Below are 18,060 nucleotides of genomic sequence, written 5' to 3'. Positions count from 1 at the left end.
AAGAAAGTGGTGGCACCAACCTGTCCTATATCCAGCTTGTTACCCTCTGTTAACTCTCATTTGCAGATTCCTATCAGTGTTCTTCAGAGGCGTGTGTGATAGAAGGGCAAGCGCACCGTTGTGCAAGGGTTGATCCTGTGGAGCGATTCTACTCCTGAAGCTGCGACGTGGGAGGACCTGGAATCACTTAATCAACAATTCCCCCGTGCTCCAGCTTGGGGTCAAGCCGTTTCTCAATGGAGGGGGGATGTCAGCAACCCTGCAAGCGTCGACACTGAAGACACGCAGGAGGGCGCTGTAGCAGATCAAGGCGTTGCTGGCAACAGAGAGCCAGATGCAGAGCCCACGCTACGGCCCAAGTCTTCGCGGCCCAAGAACCTTCCCCAGTGGCTTGCAGGCCCGAACTAGGCCAGATGATCGGGTGTAACGTTAAATAGACGTCTCTCTCTTTCGAAGGGGGTTGTCTAGGAATTGGACGGCTGAGGCCGGTGGCTTGTAACGGATAGAGGTGCGGGAGGCTAGGTGGTTATCCTCTACCGATTTCAAATTACTAGCTCGATTCATACCAATCCATGGCGAACGTGAGTGATTCCGGCGAGTAGCTCACACCGCCTGTTCGCAGTCCTGTCCTCCGCCGGCCGCCGTCCTTCCCCGGAGCCCTGTGGCCCCCCTCCCGGCCCTCATCACGCCGTCCTGCCTGGTCTGCCCCGCCACTTCGCTCAACTGTGACCTGCCCCTCGGCAGCCCGCCTTCGCGCCGGTCATTTTTGGCCCCATCCGCCGGGCTCCTATCATCGTGCCGCCTGGTACCAGGATTGCAGCCCTGCTTCCACCGGCCAGGCGCCGACGCTCGATGCCGACTGCTCGCCTCCGTTGCCGCTGGGTAATTTCTAATTACCTCTCGAGCACGAGCAGTGTATTTTTGTTATTGATTTGTCAACATAAGTTATAGATTTTGCTACCACTTCATGCACTATTATTTCTAGTATTTGTCATGTTTTATGTACTTTTTTGGATAGTTGAGCATTGAGTTTAAATTCTACATGGCAGCTGTTCGGGCGGCAGCCATGGCGCAGCGTCCGGAGGGTTCGGCAGAGGAGGGGGAGGAGCATCGGCTGCGGGCGGCGCTGCGCCACCTGCAGGCGGAGGCTGGAGTGCTCGAGCGCCTGGTCTACAAGCATCGGAACCAGCACCATGCCGCCTACTTCCAGTACCTCCTCAAGGTACGCCTACCACTACTACCTGCTCGCCCCTTCCCCCATTTTTTTCCGGGCGAGTGACTCTGCTGTCAGGACCCCGACTCGATGCCACATAGGTCTAGCATGTAACACCTCATATCACTTTGCGGCCTCACGCACGGTATTCCCACGGGTGTCGTCTTACCTTTGCCCGGGACCGTTTGCGCCTTTTGGCACACGTATATGATAGTGTCGCTAGCATCCATATGATAAGGAGCCCGGGCTGACATGGCTAGTCGTAAACCCAAAGTGGCACAGACTTACAGGGACAGGCATCCATGACCCAGCAACGAACGTGTCGGTCATCAGCAAGTGGGTCCGGGCTGTAGCACTGGGCTAGCAGGACTCCGGTAAACCGGGCTGTAGCGGGCTAACAGGCCTCCGGTACTCAATGCGTGACATTTCCCCGAAGGGACAGACACAGGAACGAAGAAGGACACATGCCAGCCAGCCTAAGTGTTCCGGAGCAGTAGCAAGCTACCATGGCTCAGTGGAGACACTAGGAGACATTTCCCGGTAAGAGAGGCTACTAAAGATAAACAACTAGATAGTCAGATCCCACACATACCAAGCATTTCAATCATACACACAATATGCTCGATATGTGCAAATACAACAAGGCATCACAACATGACTCTAAGACACAAGTACTTTATTTAAGGCTCAGAGAGCCATACATAACATACACATAGGTACGGGTCACACGACCCAGCATTCAAGTCTTACAGTCATACAAACCAGCAGCGGAAGTAACTTGTCTGAGTACAGACAACTAGTGAAATAAAAGAGGCTTGGAAAGCCTAGCTATACTAAGTGGTCCTTCACAAGCTCAGGATCACCACCTGGGCCTTAGCCTACTCATTGATGTCAACGTCTACGAAGAACCCATCAGAAGGGGTTGCAGCGTCTTCTGTAAAAATGTAAATTATAGCAACATGAGTACAAAGGTACTCAGCAAGACTTACATCAGATCCTACATACATGCACATTATCAAGAAGGGTTGGTGGAGTTGTTGCAGCAAGCCAGCTTTGACTCTTGGCTAGACTATCCTACGAGACTCCAACTTGAAATGGTTTTGCGCACACGAGTCCACTACTCACCACTTCAATACACTACCGAGGATCCACCTCCGTCTTCCTACGGAAGAGCCATCCTCGGCACTCACACTTATCTTGAGGCTTTTAGTAGTTTCCATTTACTTGTCTATGAACTGTATAGGCAACCAAGTAGTCCTTTACCGCGGACGCGGCTATTCGAATAGATCATAATAACCCTGCAGGGGTGTACTTCTTCATACATGTTTCCACCACTTAGCGTCTGCACACGACATGTGCTCGGCAGACTTCAAGCGAAAGCCGACGTGGGTGTAGACCACGACCTACCTAAACACCTAAGTCTCTAGTCCAGGTTTATCGCCTATTCGGGTTCCATCCATGAGGAGACCCAGCCGAGGTTTCGCTCACAGCCCCAAACGATGTGAACAGGGTTCCCGAGATACCTAACGGGTATTCGGTACACCGTGCCACGTACCTACCGCATCACAGCCCACCCCTACGGTCAGCGCTGTCCACGGCCTCCAGTAGGCTACAAACACCAGAAACTACTTGCAACTCCTGGACAGAGAACTAGGGTGGATAAGAAGTCGAGCGGGGTCATATTTTAGGGCCCAATGCATGGTAGTAGCTGTATCTTAAATCACACATACAGATCTCAGTGCTTAAGGTCGGCTTCAATGAAACAACCCACCATGTACTCCTACATGGCCTCTCATCGATACCTTTACCAAATCGTGTTCACCACACCACTCTCATTACCGACATAATCATTTCACTCTAGCCCATCACCCAGATGAACCAGACCTGACACGACTCTAAGCATAGCAGGCATAGCAAGGTAGGAACAACACATACATATGGCTCAAACAACTCCTACACATGCTAGTGGGTTTCATCTAGTTACTGTGGCAATGACAGGTCATGCAGAGGAAGTGGGTTCAACTACCGTAACACACAGCAGTTTGAAACGCGTTGTCTTAATGCAGTAAAAGAGAGCACGAGCGAGAACATGGGATTGTATCGATATGATCAAATGGTTGGATGCTTGCCTGATGGTTCGATGCACTGATACGGTTCTTCGTTAGGGTAATCACGGTACTCCTCGGAGGCAGAACCTGCCGCAAAGAACACCGATACAACCATCACCAAACAATGTGCAACAATATGATGCATGCATGAAACATGGCAATATGAGTGTGTTGGGCTAATGCAACTAAGACCAGAAGGGTTTGAACCAATTTGAACCAAAGATTCAAATTTCAAACTCATACATGGCCCTTTAAAGTGTTTTACCTTGTTCTGCATTAAACATCAAGTTAACTTGTTTAATCATGCATGAAAATAGTACAGATGGATAGATTGGATTTTTCTGATCATTTTTCATATATAATTTGTCTGATTTGGAGTTACAGATTAAAAGTTATGAATTTTTGAAATTTAAACTATATTCTGGAATTTCCTATATTAGATTAAATCCAAAAAATCAATTACTGCGTCAGCCTGACGTCAGTGTGACATCAGCAGGTCAATGGGACACGGTCCGGGTCAAACCTGACAGTGGGTCCCGCGTGTCAGTGTGATTAATTAAACTAAAATTAATTTAAACTAATCCTAATAGTTAACAGGGCTGGGCCCCACCTATCACTGACTCAGGGGAGTCAACCAGGGCCCACCCGTGGTCAAATCCGGGTCGGCTGCACCGGCGTTTAGCCGCCGGCGAGCCCGACGCGGCGGCGGAAGTGGTTTTTGCCGTTCCGGCAACCAAAGAGCCGCGGAGGCCACCGGAGAGGAGCTGAGGACGAACCGCAGCTCTTGGTGGAGTCCGTTGGGGTCGGGGTGGCCGGAGTTGGCGCCGGCGACGACTTTGGCGGCCACCGGAGTTCGGCCGAAGTCGAACTTGACGCAAGAGGGGTCAGTGAGGTGCGGGGAGTAGCTAGTTAGGTGCTACGTGACGCGGTGAGCATGATGGACACCGTGGAGTGGCCGGAAGATGACCGGGAGCACGTCGGCGACGAGCTCCACGGTGGTGGGTGCGGTTGAGCTCCGGGAGGTCGCTACACGGCTCGGGAACGAGAGAGGGAGGGTAGGAGGGGTAGCTAGGCTCACAACGCACTCGTAGAGGCCACCGGCGGGGTCGGGGACGAGCTGAGGCGGCGACGGTGTTGAAGGGGATCTCCGGCGACGGCGGTTCGGGCGAGGTCGTTGCGGTGGACTCGGGCGTTGCGAGCGCTCGGGGCTCGGCTTGCTCTATGAAGTGGACAGCGGCGGAGCTCCTGGACACGACGAGAGGACGCACGGGCGGCGGGGAGCGCGGCTACGACGTAGGCACGGCGGCGGTAGCGTCGGCCATGGCTGGGGGCGCGAGGGGGAGGAGCTGGAGAGGAGAGGGGGTGTCTGGGGGGTTCGGGGAAGAGAGGGGGAGCGATCCACGACGTCACCGGGCGAGGGGAGCGGCGAGGCGGCGAGCAGGTGCGTGGCGCACGCTGCGGTCGCCGTCGGGCACCTGCCTGCCTGCCTGGCCGGCAAGCAGCTCGCTGGAGCGGCGCTGGGCTGGGCCGGCAGGTGGGCCGGGTGCTAGCGCCAGGTAAGTTTTTCTATTTTTTTTCTGTTTTCTGTTTTTTTAATACTTCTGCAACTTTGTTGAATTAATAAAAATACCTAGGCAACTCCTAAAATCACCAAACTACTCCTGGTCCATAGTTGGATTATTTCCAACATGAAACATTTTAGTTTGGAGATATTCGAGCATTTAATTATTTTATATAATTTTAAATGCCCAAATTCAAATATTTATGATTTAATTCAAAAACCCTGAGATGGCCTAGGAAAATGTGCATCACTTCTGGCAGAGGTTCTGAACCAAGACAAAAATGATGGGCATTTTAGAAGGGCATTTCAGGTTCATTGAAAAAGTTTTTAGTAAACCCTAGTTGGTTTCAGAGGGGCTGGGGGTTCTGTCATCCCCATTTTAGGTTTCTGATGAAAGAATAAACATGATGCAACACTCTAATGCATGAACTAGCTAGGGTGTGACATCTGCACTGATGAGTGTGATTTGTGTTAGGAATGGGCAACTACATTCACAGGAGGGCCAAGGGCTAGTACATATACATGTGTATGAAGAAGTGCAAGAAATACTATACACATCTAACACCCCCCCTCAAACTCATGGTGGATCAACAACACTGAGTTTGGAGAGAAGAAAACTATGTTGTGCTCGAGTCTGTGCCTTCGTGAAGAAGTCTGCCAACTGTAACTCAGAGGGCACATAGTGAAGAGCGAGAGTCTGATCCTGCACAACAGCACGCACAAAGTGGGCATCCACACCGATGTGCTTGGTGAGCTCATGCTTCACCGGGTCACGTGCAATACTGATAGCACCAGTACTGTCTGACAATAAGGGAGTCGAGGTAGTAGCAAACACACCAAAGTCCTAAAGTAACCACCGTAACCAGATCACCTCAGCTGTCAGCATAGCCATGGCTCGCAACTCAGCCTCTGTACTCAAGTGAGAAACTGCAGTTTGTTTCTTGGTCTTCCAGGCAATAAGAGAGCCACCAAGAAAAACACAATAAGCAGACAGCGAGCGTTGATCAAAGGGATCACTAGGCCATGTAGCATCAGAGTAGGCCTGGAGATCAAGAGAGCTGGAGCGGGGAAAGAAAAGGCGCTGAGAGAGTGTGCCACGGAAATAACGTAGAACACGAAGGAGATGACTATAGTGGACAGAGGTGGGTGCTGCAACGAACTGACTCGGGATATGAACAGGATAGGAGATATCAGGACGCGTAACAGCAAGATATACAAGACTACCAACAAGGTGACGATAGCGAGTGGGGTTAGGGAGAGGGTCACCATCGGAGGCACGAAGCTGAACGTTGAGCTCCATAGGAGTCACAACTGTCCGCTCATCACCGAGAGCAGCGCGAGCAAGAAGATCCTGAATATATTTTTCTTGGGAGATGTAGAAGCCATCAGAGGTCGAGGAGATCTCAATCCCAAGAAAATAGCGAAGTGGACCAAGATCAGTCATGAGGAACTGGTCGCGAAGGCGAGCCTTAACAAAGGCTATGTAGTCAGAGTCATCACCAGTGATGATCATGTCATCAACATAGAGAAGGAGCAGAGTCCGACCATAAGGAGACGTGTGAACAAACAATGCGGGATCATGATCACTGGGCAAGAAACCAGCGGCAGTCACCACAGAGGCGAAGCGCTCAAACCAGGCGCGAGGGGCCTGTTTAAGACCATAGAGGGAGCGGCGAAGTCGACAGACCATACCATCAGGAGCATAGTACCCCGGTGGTGGCTGCATATAAACCTCCTCACGCAACTCGCCATTAAGAAAAGCGTTCTAAACATCAAGTTGAGAGATAGACCAATGACGAACAGAAGCAACAGCAAGAAGAGTGTGAACAATGATCATGTGGGCCACATGAGCGAATGTCTCATCATAATCGTGTCCCTGCTCTTGCTGAAAACCACGGGCCACAAGCCGCTCTTTGTAGCGCTCAAGAGAACCATCAGAGTGAGTCTTAATCTTGTAGACCCACTTGCAGGTGATGGGACGGACACCAGAAGGAAGGGAAACCAGATCCCATGTGCCAGAGCGCTCAAGGGCAGCAAGCTCTTCGGCCATCGCAAGCTGCCATTCAGGCTGAGTCATGGCAGCCCGATAGGAAGTGGGCTCAGCAATAACAGAGAGACCGTACCGATCAGGAGAGTAGCGATCAGGCGGGGGGCGAGGCCGAGCACGGAGGTTATGAACCGGGGGAGGCGTGAAAGGAGGTGCACCAGAGGTGGAAGGCACATCAGGGGAAACATCCTCAGAATGAGGGCGACGAGTATAGTGAAGAGGAAATGGTGAGAGAGGGCGACGGACTGGAGATGATGGTGGAGAGTTGGAGGAGGAGGATGGGGAAGATGGTGTCGGTGGTGAAGGAGAAGGAAGGAGAGGTGCAGGCGGAGGAGGAAAGACATGAGGAGGCACATAGTAGGGTGTATCAGGGAGAAGAAGAAAGGAAAGATCATCCATAGAGAAGCTCGAGGTAGAAGGACGTGGGTAGTAAGAGTGAGACTCGTCAAAGGTCACATCACGCGAGATGCGCAAAGGACGACCAACAGGATCCCAGCAGCGATAGCCCTTATGCTCATCACTGTAGCCAAGAAAAACACACTCAACCGACTGAGCGGTCAGTTTGGTGCGTTCTCGCGGGGCAAGAAGGACATAGCACACACATCCAAACATACGAAGAGCGGAGTAGTCAGGAGAGCGACCAGTGAGACACTCCATAGGAATACCACCCTGCAGAGCAGTCGATGGATGTATGTTGATGAGATAGGTGGATGCAGAAACAACCTCAGCCCAAAAGTGGGGTGAGAGAGAAGCGGCAATCATCAGAGCACGAGCCGTCTCAAGTAGATGACGATGCTTACGTTCGGCAACGCCATTCTGAGCATGTGCACCAGGACATGAGAACTGGGCAAGAGTACCCTGTTCCGCAAGAAAACCACGCACCAGCTGGGAGATAAACTCACCAGCGGAGTCAGCATGAAAAGTGCGAATTGGCATGGAAAACTGGGTGTGGACCATGGCAGCAAAACGTTTGTATATAGAGAGAACCTCGCTACGAGATTTCATGAAGTAGAGCCAAGTGTAGCAAGAGAAATCATCAATAAACAAGATATAGTAGCGGTGACCACCTTTCGAATCAAAGGGAGCAGGACCCCATACATCAGAATGAACTAAGTCAAAAGGACGCTGAGACACCGACTCACTGGTAGGATAAGGTAACTGGTTCTGTTTGCCAAGTCTGCAGCCATTACAATGTAAAGAAACATCTCCAGATACTGACCCTAAGAGGCCCTGACGGACTAAAGAAGACAAGCGAGAGCCACATATGTGACCAAGGCGATGATGTGACTGCTGGAAGGACGCAGACGAAGAGGCAGCAAGAGCATGGGAGCCGGCTGAAGTGGTGGCAGAGGAAGGAACACAAAGCCAGTCAACCTCCCAAAGGCCCTCGGACTCACGGCACCGGGGGCCAGCACCAACCAAAGCCTTGGTGCGACGATCCTGAATGGAGCAAGAGTCGGTATCAAGAATGACACGACAACCAGAATCAGTAAGTTGGGCAGCGGAAAAAAGGTTCATGGTGAGGCGAGGAATATGCGAAACACTAGGAACAGAAAAAGATGGAGTGGAAAGAAGACCACGGCTAGCAACAGGAAGAGGTGTGCCATCAGCGCTAAGAACATTAACAGGCGAATCAAGCGGTCGGAGAGAAGACAGCACGGAAGAATCAGAAGACATATGAAAAGAGGCTCCAGAATCCAGAACCCACGAAGATGTACCTGACTGTGTAGATGCCTGTGGTGGTGGAGCAGTGGCTGCAGCCACAGCAGCAGCGGAACCGGTCGACGAAGAGCCTGAGGAAGCTAAGAGACGCTTGAGCCTCATAATGTCCTGGTTAGTGAGTGACGGGGTCGAGGAGGATCCAGGAGTCCCACTGGAAGAGGAGCGCCTCTGGTCTCGCTTCTTCTCACGGCAATCAGACTCTGGGTGACCTGGCCGAGAGCAATAGCCACAGAAGGTGTCACGGCGCGACCGGCCCCTCTCGGCAGAAGGACGACCCACCCCCCTGAAGGAGTAGGCAGGAGCGGTGGAGCTGTGAGGCGAGCAGGTGGCATAGGAGCTCGGGCGGCCAACACTGATGGAACCACAAGTAACCCGGTAGAGCGAAGGCGGGTCTCTTCAGCACGAAGCTCATCAAGTACCTCCGAGATAGGAACACGACCCCGAGCAAGCAGGTGAGCACGGCGAGGCTCGAACTCAGAGTGAAGACGAGATAAGAACTCGTGAACCCGCTGAAACTCCAAATCGGACCGTGTAGTCTGACAGCAACGGCAAGTTCCACAAACGATGGTCCGAAGAGAGTCAAGCTGACGCCAGATGGCAGAGCACTGTGAATAGAACTCATCAATAGAGGAATCACCTTGCTGGAGTGCATGCTCCTGACGCACCACTGATAGGTAGAGAGCATCACCAGAGGGCTGATAGCGCTGACAGAGATAAGACCACATCGCTGCAACTGTGCCAAGTCCCATGAACTCTGAGGCGAACTGAGGAAGGACACTCGCAGTAAGAATAGCAGCAGCACGAGCATCATCATTGCATGACTGAGTGTAAGCAGACAGATCATCACGATAGGCAGAAAGGGCATCCGAATAAGCTGACATCTGCTGATCATAGACATCAACTGCAGTATCATCGAGAGCCTTGGCGGCATCGCGATCAACCTGAGAAGCATCAGCAGCAAGAACCGGTGGTGCTGGCGGGGTAGGAGCCACAGGAGCAACAGGGCAAGGCGGACAGGGGACCTCGCCAGAGAGAACACCCCACAGAAGGAGACCGCGCATATGGATACGCATGAACCCCGCAAACTCGGCATAGTTGGTGCCATCGAAGATCACCGAGTACCGAGGAACGGCGACATAGCCCGAAGAAGACATGAGGAGTTTTTTTTTTGGTCAACTGCTACAGGGGACCCCGATCCAGATCGGGATCAGGCTCGCGATGGCCCGATCCAGCCCCGATGGAGGAAGCGGGGGGAAGGGCGAGCGTGGGAGGGGCCGGCCCTGGGCAGCACCGGCTGTGGCAGGCGGCCAGGGGCGGCCGGGCGCGGGGAGGTTGTGGCCGGGCGCGGGAAGGTGCGGGGAGGTGGCAGCTGGGCGCGGGGAGGCGCGGGGAGGTGGCTGCCGGCCGCGGCCGAGCACGGGAAGGTGCAGGGCGGCGCGAAGCGGCGAAAGCAGACCGCGGCCGCGCTCGGGCTGGCGCGGGCAGCGACGGTAGGCTGCGGCCGAGCTCGGGGCAGCGCAGACCGGGGCGAGACGGCGTGGCGGCGGGGAGGGAGAGAGACGGGGGCGAGGGAGGAGGTGGTCGGCGCCAGCGACAAGGTAGAGGGAGGCCGGCGACGGTGGAGCGAGGCATGGAGCTGCGAGCGTGCGGGAGAGGAAGAGGAACCTAAGCATCTGATACCATGTTAGGAATGGGCAACTACATTCACAGGAGGGCCAAGGGCCAGTACATATACATGTGTATGAAGAAGTGCAAGAAATACTATACACATCTAACAATTTGTACGTGTTTGGGTTGAGCACGTAGGTGAGGAGGGACCATGAACGCGGTGTTCCCAGTCATTACCTGTCGTAAGCCAGCCAACACTATTCTTGTTCCGAACAGGTTCGTCAGGTTTCGCATCCTCGTGCTGTTGCACTCCCCTGTAAAACAATCTTTGTCATTTATTATGTGTATGCCAATCGCAAAAATAAAATAAAATAATGTGTATGGTACACCATCGCACAACTAATTTCCTTGCACAAATCTTTCATGTTGGGGACATGGTGTGGTCTTGTGATGATATTTGTGGTCCTTGGAGATAACAAAGAAAAATGTATTCACTAACGACTGCAAGCTTAGCTAGAAGTTTCCACTTGTATGGGCAGTGCTTAATTTCTTGGCAGTTCAGATTATTTCATTTGCTTTTATTCTTGGTACAGTGATGCTATAGTTATATCAGTAGTCTGCTATTCAGGTTATTGCTTAATGTTTTCTTTTATAGGCAGGGTAAGAGGAAGCCTGGTGCAAACCATAGCCACTATAAGAGGCTTTTGGGGATTGCCCGTTTGCTGTCCAGGTGTGTTTTGTTGTCTGTTGACACTTATTGCATTTTGCAAAATATCCTATTGCAGCTGAATCAAATATTTTGATGGAACCATAAATGCAATGTCACCGTTGATAGAGCACAACTTTTGTTCCTTGTGGTTGTTTTCAAGTAACGAGTTACACAATATTGAAATTTGAATCTGTGAAAGTCTGCCTATATTGCCTGGTTGTTTTACTTTTGTTTAGCTAACTAGGGTACAGCAGAAAAGGGTTGTGATTATCCCTGCACGTTTTCAAGATTTCCGATGTAATTTAGCATAAACCCTTATATGGTACATGAAGCTCATTACCCTAGAAATTCTATATTTTGTAACTGCATGATACATAGTTGTAGTTTACAGATCATTCGTGATCAACTTCGAGACAGGAGATAGCAGATAGCTAACTTGGTTTGAACACTAATGCTTTCTGTATTTTGTGCAGATGGCTGAACCTGTTATGAAGGGAGCAGTGTATCCTTTTTTTTGTTGTTGTTGTTGTTTTCTTAGCAAATAAAACAAGGTGTACACCCACACTTGGCTTGCCTTAGGTGAAGCATGTATCGTTTTACTCTTTGTGTACCAAAAAGGAAATAAATCTCATATGAACTTTCATTCTGAGTTGATTGCTACCTACCAAAGTTCCTTAATACATACCACAGTCAGATCAGCTTTTTACTTGCTAGATCTTTTTTCGTAGAACTTTGCACTGCAGTGCTTGCTTTGCTTGCACGAGTGAGGGTCCTGACTCAACAGGTGAGCCACATAGTCTACAGGCATGGCTATGAATGATTGTATCAATTAAATTCAGTAGATAACCGCCCATATATATGCAGCAACTAACTTGGTAGTCAAAGTGTCAAACTGTCATGTGTAATAACTAAGGATTCTAAGAAATGTCAACTTGGAATCATATGTGTGCTAGTTATCTTCTTTGTCTCTTTGTGCAGAAATTTTGCTTACAATGCTGACCCTCTGATATTGTGTTTACAGATGTTACTTGATGTTGTATCAGTATACAACAAGGTTACTGATCTCACGGATAAAAAGCAGGCTGTTAAGATCAGTATTGATAAAGTGCAGGTATGTTTTTCTTCCACACTATTACTCTGTAATCCTTGATCATGGAAAAAAAAAAGTAAAGCATAAGATCACACAAAAGTGCAGTGGCTGGACCTTGCAGTTACCTCTCCACATAACTCCTTGGTTTTGCCTCTTCATTTCACAGGCTTTCAGAGAGTACTACCCCTCGAGCAACGATCCAAGTACTATACTGGAGTGTGTATGGGTGAAAGACAAATTTGTTTTGCATGAAAAGACAAAAGCTAGCAGTCAGAAAACCCAAGACGAGGATCTGAAGTCATGCACTCTGGATTCATCAATCCAGTATGAGACCCTTGGACTTGTTAGCGAAGGTTGGAACACCTTACCTTCTCTGATTCATGATATATGAACCTTTGGAGTTCATAATGGTTGCATTTTCTGCAATACTTATACATGAGTTCCTCCTGATACTAAAAGAATCCCATGCAATTGTATCTAAAAGGCATGCAAATGAAAAATAGTTTTCTGTTAAGTAATCTAAACTGAAAATACAGTACGTATTAATAACAAATATATGTAGTACTCTCTCCGTTCCAAAATAGATGACCCAATTTTATACTAAAGTTAATATAAAGTTGAGTCATCTATTTTGGAACGGAGGGAGTAGAAAGTAGTAGGAAGTGATATGGAATGAGTATGAATGGAGATGAAGGGCCTTGGTTGCACTATTGCATTCACATTCAGTTGACTATATGGAAGTATGTTTTCTGATACCATCTCCATGTCTCTTATGTTAGATGACATTTGACAAAAATCTCAAGAGTATACGTTTGGGATTTGTAACTTATGGTGGACTACTGTTGTTTAGCATGATATTTTGGTATAGTAGCCATATATCTCTATACGACTGATGGTTTTTAACAACGAAAACAACAGTTAGTCAGTTAGCCTAGCTGGATGATGTCAGGGATTGTGTGAATTGCCACTATGATCTTATTTGCTGTTATTTCCATTGCAATTTTAATGCATATTTTGGGTTGCGTGCTCCAACTGGAAATTGAAGTGCATGTGCTGACAAAATGCTGTACTTTTTTTTTTAACATCAGTTGTTTGTTTTGTACTCCCTCTGTAAACTAATTTAAGAGCATTTAGATCACTAAATTAGTAATCTAAACGCTCTTATATTAGTTTACGGAGGGAGTATCTAGTAGAACATGAATGCTTGTTTATTTATGTGTTTATCGTGTCATACTTTGAAAAGGATTCTTATCTTTACCTACTAATAAACCAGCGATGGCTTCTGGTCGTACGTCGCTGGCCTTTTTGCAAAAAAGTCCTCCCGTTTATGAGAAAATAACCCGCAGTCCTGTCTTAAAGGGATAACGTTTCGTTCCTCCACCACTTATCCATTGCTTTTGCCTCCACTTTACCGCCGGTCACGCCCCGCCGCTTGCCGCCGGCATTGACGCCGCAGAAACCAAGGCAAGGGGATGCGTTGTGGCGGGAGTCCACGCTGCCCGAGCCCAGGAACGGGGCGAGGCATCGCGGCGGGGTTGTAGAGCGCGGCTGCCGTTGTAGGCGTCGGGCGCGGCGGACCGAGGCGCTGCGGCGGGGCGGCTTCGGCCTGGAGTGCGGGCGCTACCACAACGGTGAACCGGGGGAGAGGCTCCGGCAGTGGAGCCAGGCATGGCTTGGCGTCGCCAAGAGCAACGAGGTCGTCGCCGCCGGCCTCCGCGCCACGAGCCGGTGGGCGAGCCCGGCATGCCGGCGCTGGATGCCTGCGCGCTCTGCGCCAAGCAGCTGGCGTGCGACAGCGACGTCTTCATGTACAGAGGGGACACACCCTTCTGTAGCAAGGAGTGCCGGCACGAGCAGTTGCAGCTCGACGCTGTCTCCGCCAGGCAGGCAGCCCGGAGGCTGCAGAGGTTCTCGGCCGGAGCAGAGTCCGGGCGTGCACACCATGGGGTGTCCGTCTCGAGCTAACCGGCGAGAGCGCCATGGTACATACGGTGCCTGACAAAGAAATGTTACTCCGCTTGTGCCAAAGAGATTTGCGTGCATGAAGCCGCTGATGTGCAGTGATAATTGATCGAGCAGAGCCAGAACGAGGAGACTTGCCTTGCTTGAAGAAGGAAGACGTGGCTCACCGGAGCTGCTCACGGCAGGCCGGCGCTGCATGTGTCGCCTGTCAAGTGATTTGGGCATAAACACAGCAGAAAAGGGGCTGGATTGGATTGGATTTGGGCATAGGTGACGTTGCATAGGCGCAGCCACATCCACGGCCACCGGCAGACGAGCAGCACCCACCAGAAGACTGCCTCTGCCACAGGCGCCACAGCTAGCCCCCGCGCATGCTGGCCGGCCGCCAGATCTGGCGAGCAATCAAGCCACTGCACACCGGCCCCATTTCCCACAGCCACCCACCGGGAGGGGATCCACCACCACGGCACGGGACTCCGCCCCGGCCCCCGTGCGCCGACGAGCAGGCGGCCACCGCCCCAGCCGTTGCAGCAAACACGCCGGCGCTGCCAGCCAGGAAGTGGCTGGCCAGCAGCCACCGCGGCTGAGGAATGAGGATAGGAGAGCAGCGCTTGGGTGGTGTTAGGTGGATGGAGAAGAGAAGGGAGGGCTGCTTGGGTGGTGAGGCTGCCTGAGTGGATGAGAGAAACGGCGATGTGTGGATAGTGGACTGTGGAAGGGGCACTCAGTGGCGATGAGTGGGGATTTTGGGTGCCTCGTGCCTTTTTTTAATCAAAAATGTATCGGAAGCTGCTGGATGCGGACCTGCTCATCCCGGCCGGCTGGAACGGGACCAGAATATGGTGTAGATGCAAGTACTAGGCATTCCTGCTGAGATTGATATAGTACTCTCTCCGGTTTTATTTAGTCCGCATATTAGCTTTGGTCAAAATCAAGATTTGTAAGTTTTGACTAAGTTTATAAACAAAAATATTAATATATACAATAAAAAATCAATACCACTAGATTCATTATTGAATGTACTTTCACATCATATAGATTTGTTATGACAAATTTTTATATATTTTTTATAAACTTGGTCAAACTTTGCAAAGTTTGACTTCAATCAAACCTAATATGCAGACTAAATAAAAACAGAGAGAGTATTAACCACACCAAGATGAGTAGTAAGTACTGTGGTATTCCTGCTGATTGAAGTTTGGGATAGTCTGCTAAATTGAATTGTTCAGAGCTATTCGTGGGTGTATATCAATCAAAGGATCGGTGTTGTTCAGATAGATTCTGGTTTAGTCCATTGCTGTAGGATTAAAAAAAATTGTACAATTCGTTTTTAGTTCATATTTTGCTCATTTTTCGTTAAAAAACAAATTTCGAATTTTGAAATTTTGAAATGCATAATTAAAAAATGTACAATCTCAGTCCTTTTCGTCCGAGATTTTCCAAAAAAAAAATAAATAATCCAAAATTCACCGATTCATTCAAGGACAGTAAATTTTTCAAAACAAAACACAAAACCTTGGCTCGATGCTATGCGTGCTAGCACCTATTACAATTTTTTTAGAGAAAGTGCGGCAACGGTGACCTGTTTCGTCCCACACGCCGGGAGGGAGGAGCTCTTGCCTTTACAACATTATTAATAAAACTAAAAAGGAGACAAACAACATTCATAGCTGGATAAGGATTAGGCAATGTTGTACTAATATATAATATATGTACACAGGTTAGGACACACACAGAAAACTCAAAAAATATGTTTCATATCTGACTTATAAACTATACTTTTCATTACACCTTTTTACACCTTTTGTGGTATATAAATTATTGAAACGTCACTAATTTAATTTATTGGGTTAGAGCATGTGCTATTTTTTCTTCTCCCGTTGCAACGCACGGGCACTTTTCCTAGTAAGTTCTAATGCTGCACTTGTGACATATCAGAGATGGAAAGCCTTGATGGAGCAAACACCCCAGCCAAGCAACAACATGACGCTTCTCTGGCTGACCAACCAGATAAAGCCACCCATTGCGGCGATGCTGGAGATTCTCACAGCGGGAGGCAACTACCAGATGATCAAAACACTCCGGGTTCTCTTCTTGGCACGCCCGCTGCTGCGCCGACTCCACACAGAGATGTCAAGCCTGATACGAGGAAGAGAGTGGCATTCATCGCGGTGGGGACACCGCCTGAAACATCATCATCCGTAGTTGCCAAGAAGCAAAGGGTGGACACGATTCCACAGAGACCGCTGCAGATCCTGCTTTGTAACTCTGAAAGAATAACCGGGTCGGCCTGATCAATGTGTTCTCGATGCCTTGTTGCATTCTTACCGCATCTCGTTTCGGTACCAAGACATTGTTCTTTTTTCACCAAGCACCACGTGACATATCCAGATAATTGATGAGGTTTAGGCCAAGAAGCGAACGTCTCAGGCGCTACGGGCCATTATTTGACCACAATCAAGATCATCTACTTTCATATGGTCTAGATAAGAGGTGGCCACACAACCACAAGTTTCTCATTCAATCATGCTTACACGCCTTCTCTGATCAAGTGTCAGCATGTTGCTAGGCAAGATGGCAACACCACAAACATGTGTACACACAAAAGAAAATCACTAATTGAGCTGAGAATCGAACTAATCGATCAGGTAATTTCATACATTTTCAATCACGTTCAGCGGCAGAAGAGAACTATTACAAAAAAACAAAACGACGATCACAACCGAATCTCCCCTTCCTCTAAATCTTCTTGGCAGCTTTGATGATGATGATGATGATGATGATGATGATGATGATGATGCTTCAGGTCGTGGTCGTCAAGCTTGAGGAAGAGTCCCATCTGTCGCAACAAGTTGTTCGGCCTCGCTGTGTTGTACTGATCAATGCCGAGCGCCTTCACGTCCTCATCTAGGGTGTCCTTCGGCATTGCCCTCCTCTCCGTCTCGAGCAGCTCCTGGCGTGCCTTCTCCCTCGACCGGGACGTCTCCTCCTTTCGCCGCCTTTCCAAAATCTCGTTGGCACGGGCGATCAGGTCGCGTGTTGGAGGCGTAGTGTTCACGGCGCGCTCTGCCGGAGCTGGACTGTCGTCGACGCTCTGGTGAGATGAACCAGAACCCGAACCTCTGCTGCCGCTGATTGTTGCATCTTGGCCAAGATTCTTCACCGGCAAGACGTCGCCGAGCTGCACTGGTGTCGGCCTGACCGGCAAAGGGGAGACGCCGCCGACGATGTCGACGTCTTCGTCTTCATCCCCGGCCATCATCTTTTTGTGTTGATGATGCGTCGACGGATTCGGCTTCTCTCGAAGGAACTTGTCCAGCTGCTTCTGCATCTCCACAAGGGCCGCGTCTTGGACGGCGTGCATCTCGATCTCGATGTAATCGCCGCAGAGGCCGCGGCGGCTGTGCTTCTTCAGCAGCTCCAGGATATGAGCAGGGAGTACATGGGATTCAGATAGCTTGGCTAGCTTGGTGAGGTCCGCGTAGAGTTGGTTCCGCTCCTTGGACGTCATCTTCTTGACGGGAACGGGAGGGGACGCCTTCCTCTTCTTGGCTGGCGGCTCCTCGGCTGGACGGACGCGCACGCGGGGAGCCGACGGGGACGAGGCGGGAAGCACGGTGGCCGCCTCGGCGAGGAGGCGACGGACCGCGACGAGCTCAGTCTGGAACCGCTGGCGAAGGATCTCCAGCGGGCGCTTCCGGACGGACATGATGCTGAAGGGCTCCCGGCGGGCAATCTCCATGGGAACACCGGACGCCGGAAGATGCGAGAGGATGCGGTGGAGGAGAGGAGATGATGGGAAAGAAAGATTGGAGTGCGCCGGAGAAGACTCAGGGCAAGGCCTTTTAACTAACTAGTGAAGCCTGATGGGAATCGAAGCCGTGTTTGCTCGGTGAAAAAATCGAAATGTTTACATTTCGAGTCAGTTTCAGCATCGGATTTGGTTGCGTTGCGTGCATCTCAAGCTTATGGAAATGTCGATTCACCACGGCCATGGCCTTTTCTCCCATTTCCTCTTGCTTCCAAGAGGTCGAACTAGG

At 50.2% G+C, this 18,060-nt stretch overlaps 1 protein-coding gene across 1 annotated transcript; it reads left to right on the top strand.

The window, feature by feature from the left end:
- Nucleotides 1–1,042: 1,042 nt before the first annotated feature.
- On the top strand, nucleotides 1,043–16,314 carry LOC119309797. Its single transcript, XM_037585715.1, has 9 exons — nucleotides 1,043–1,247; nucleotides 1,455–1,472; nucleotides 10,466–10,535; nucleotides 10,915–10,993; nucleotides 11,442–11,470; nucleotides 11,659–11,752; nucleotides 11,990–12,079; nucleotides 12,225–12,411; nucleotides 15,959–16,314. The coding sequence occupies exons 1-9, from the start codon at nucleotides 1,043–1,045 to the stop codon at nucleotides 16,312–16,314; spliced, it is 1,128 nt and encodes a 375-aa protein (XP_037441612.1).
- The last annotated feature ends 1,746 nt before the right edge of the window (nucleotides 16,315–18,060 follow it).

Source organism: Triticum dicoccoides, chromosome 5B, assembly GCF_002162155.2.
Source record: "Triticum dicoccoides isolate Atlit2015 ecotype Zavitan chromosome 5B, WEW_v2.0, whole genome shotgun sequence".
Lineage (NCBI taxonomy): Eukaryota > Viridiplantae > Streptophyta > Magnoliopsida > Poales > Poaceae > Triticum > Triticum dicoccoides.
The sequence above is the reverse complement of the archived record's forward strand: the minus strand, read 5'-3'. Positions and strand labels throughout refer to the sequence as shown.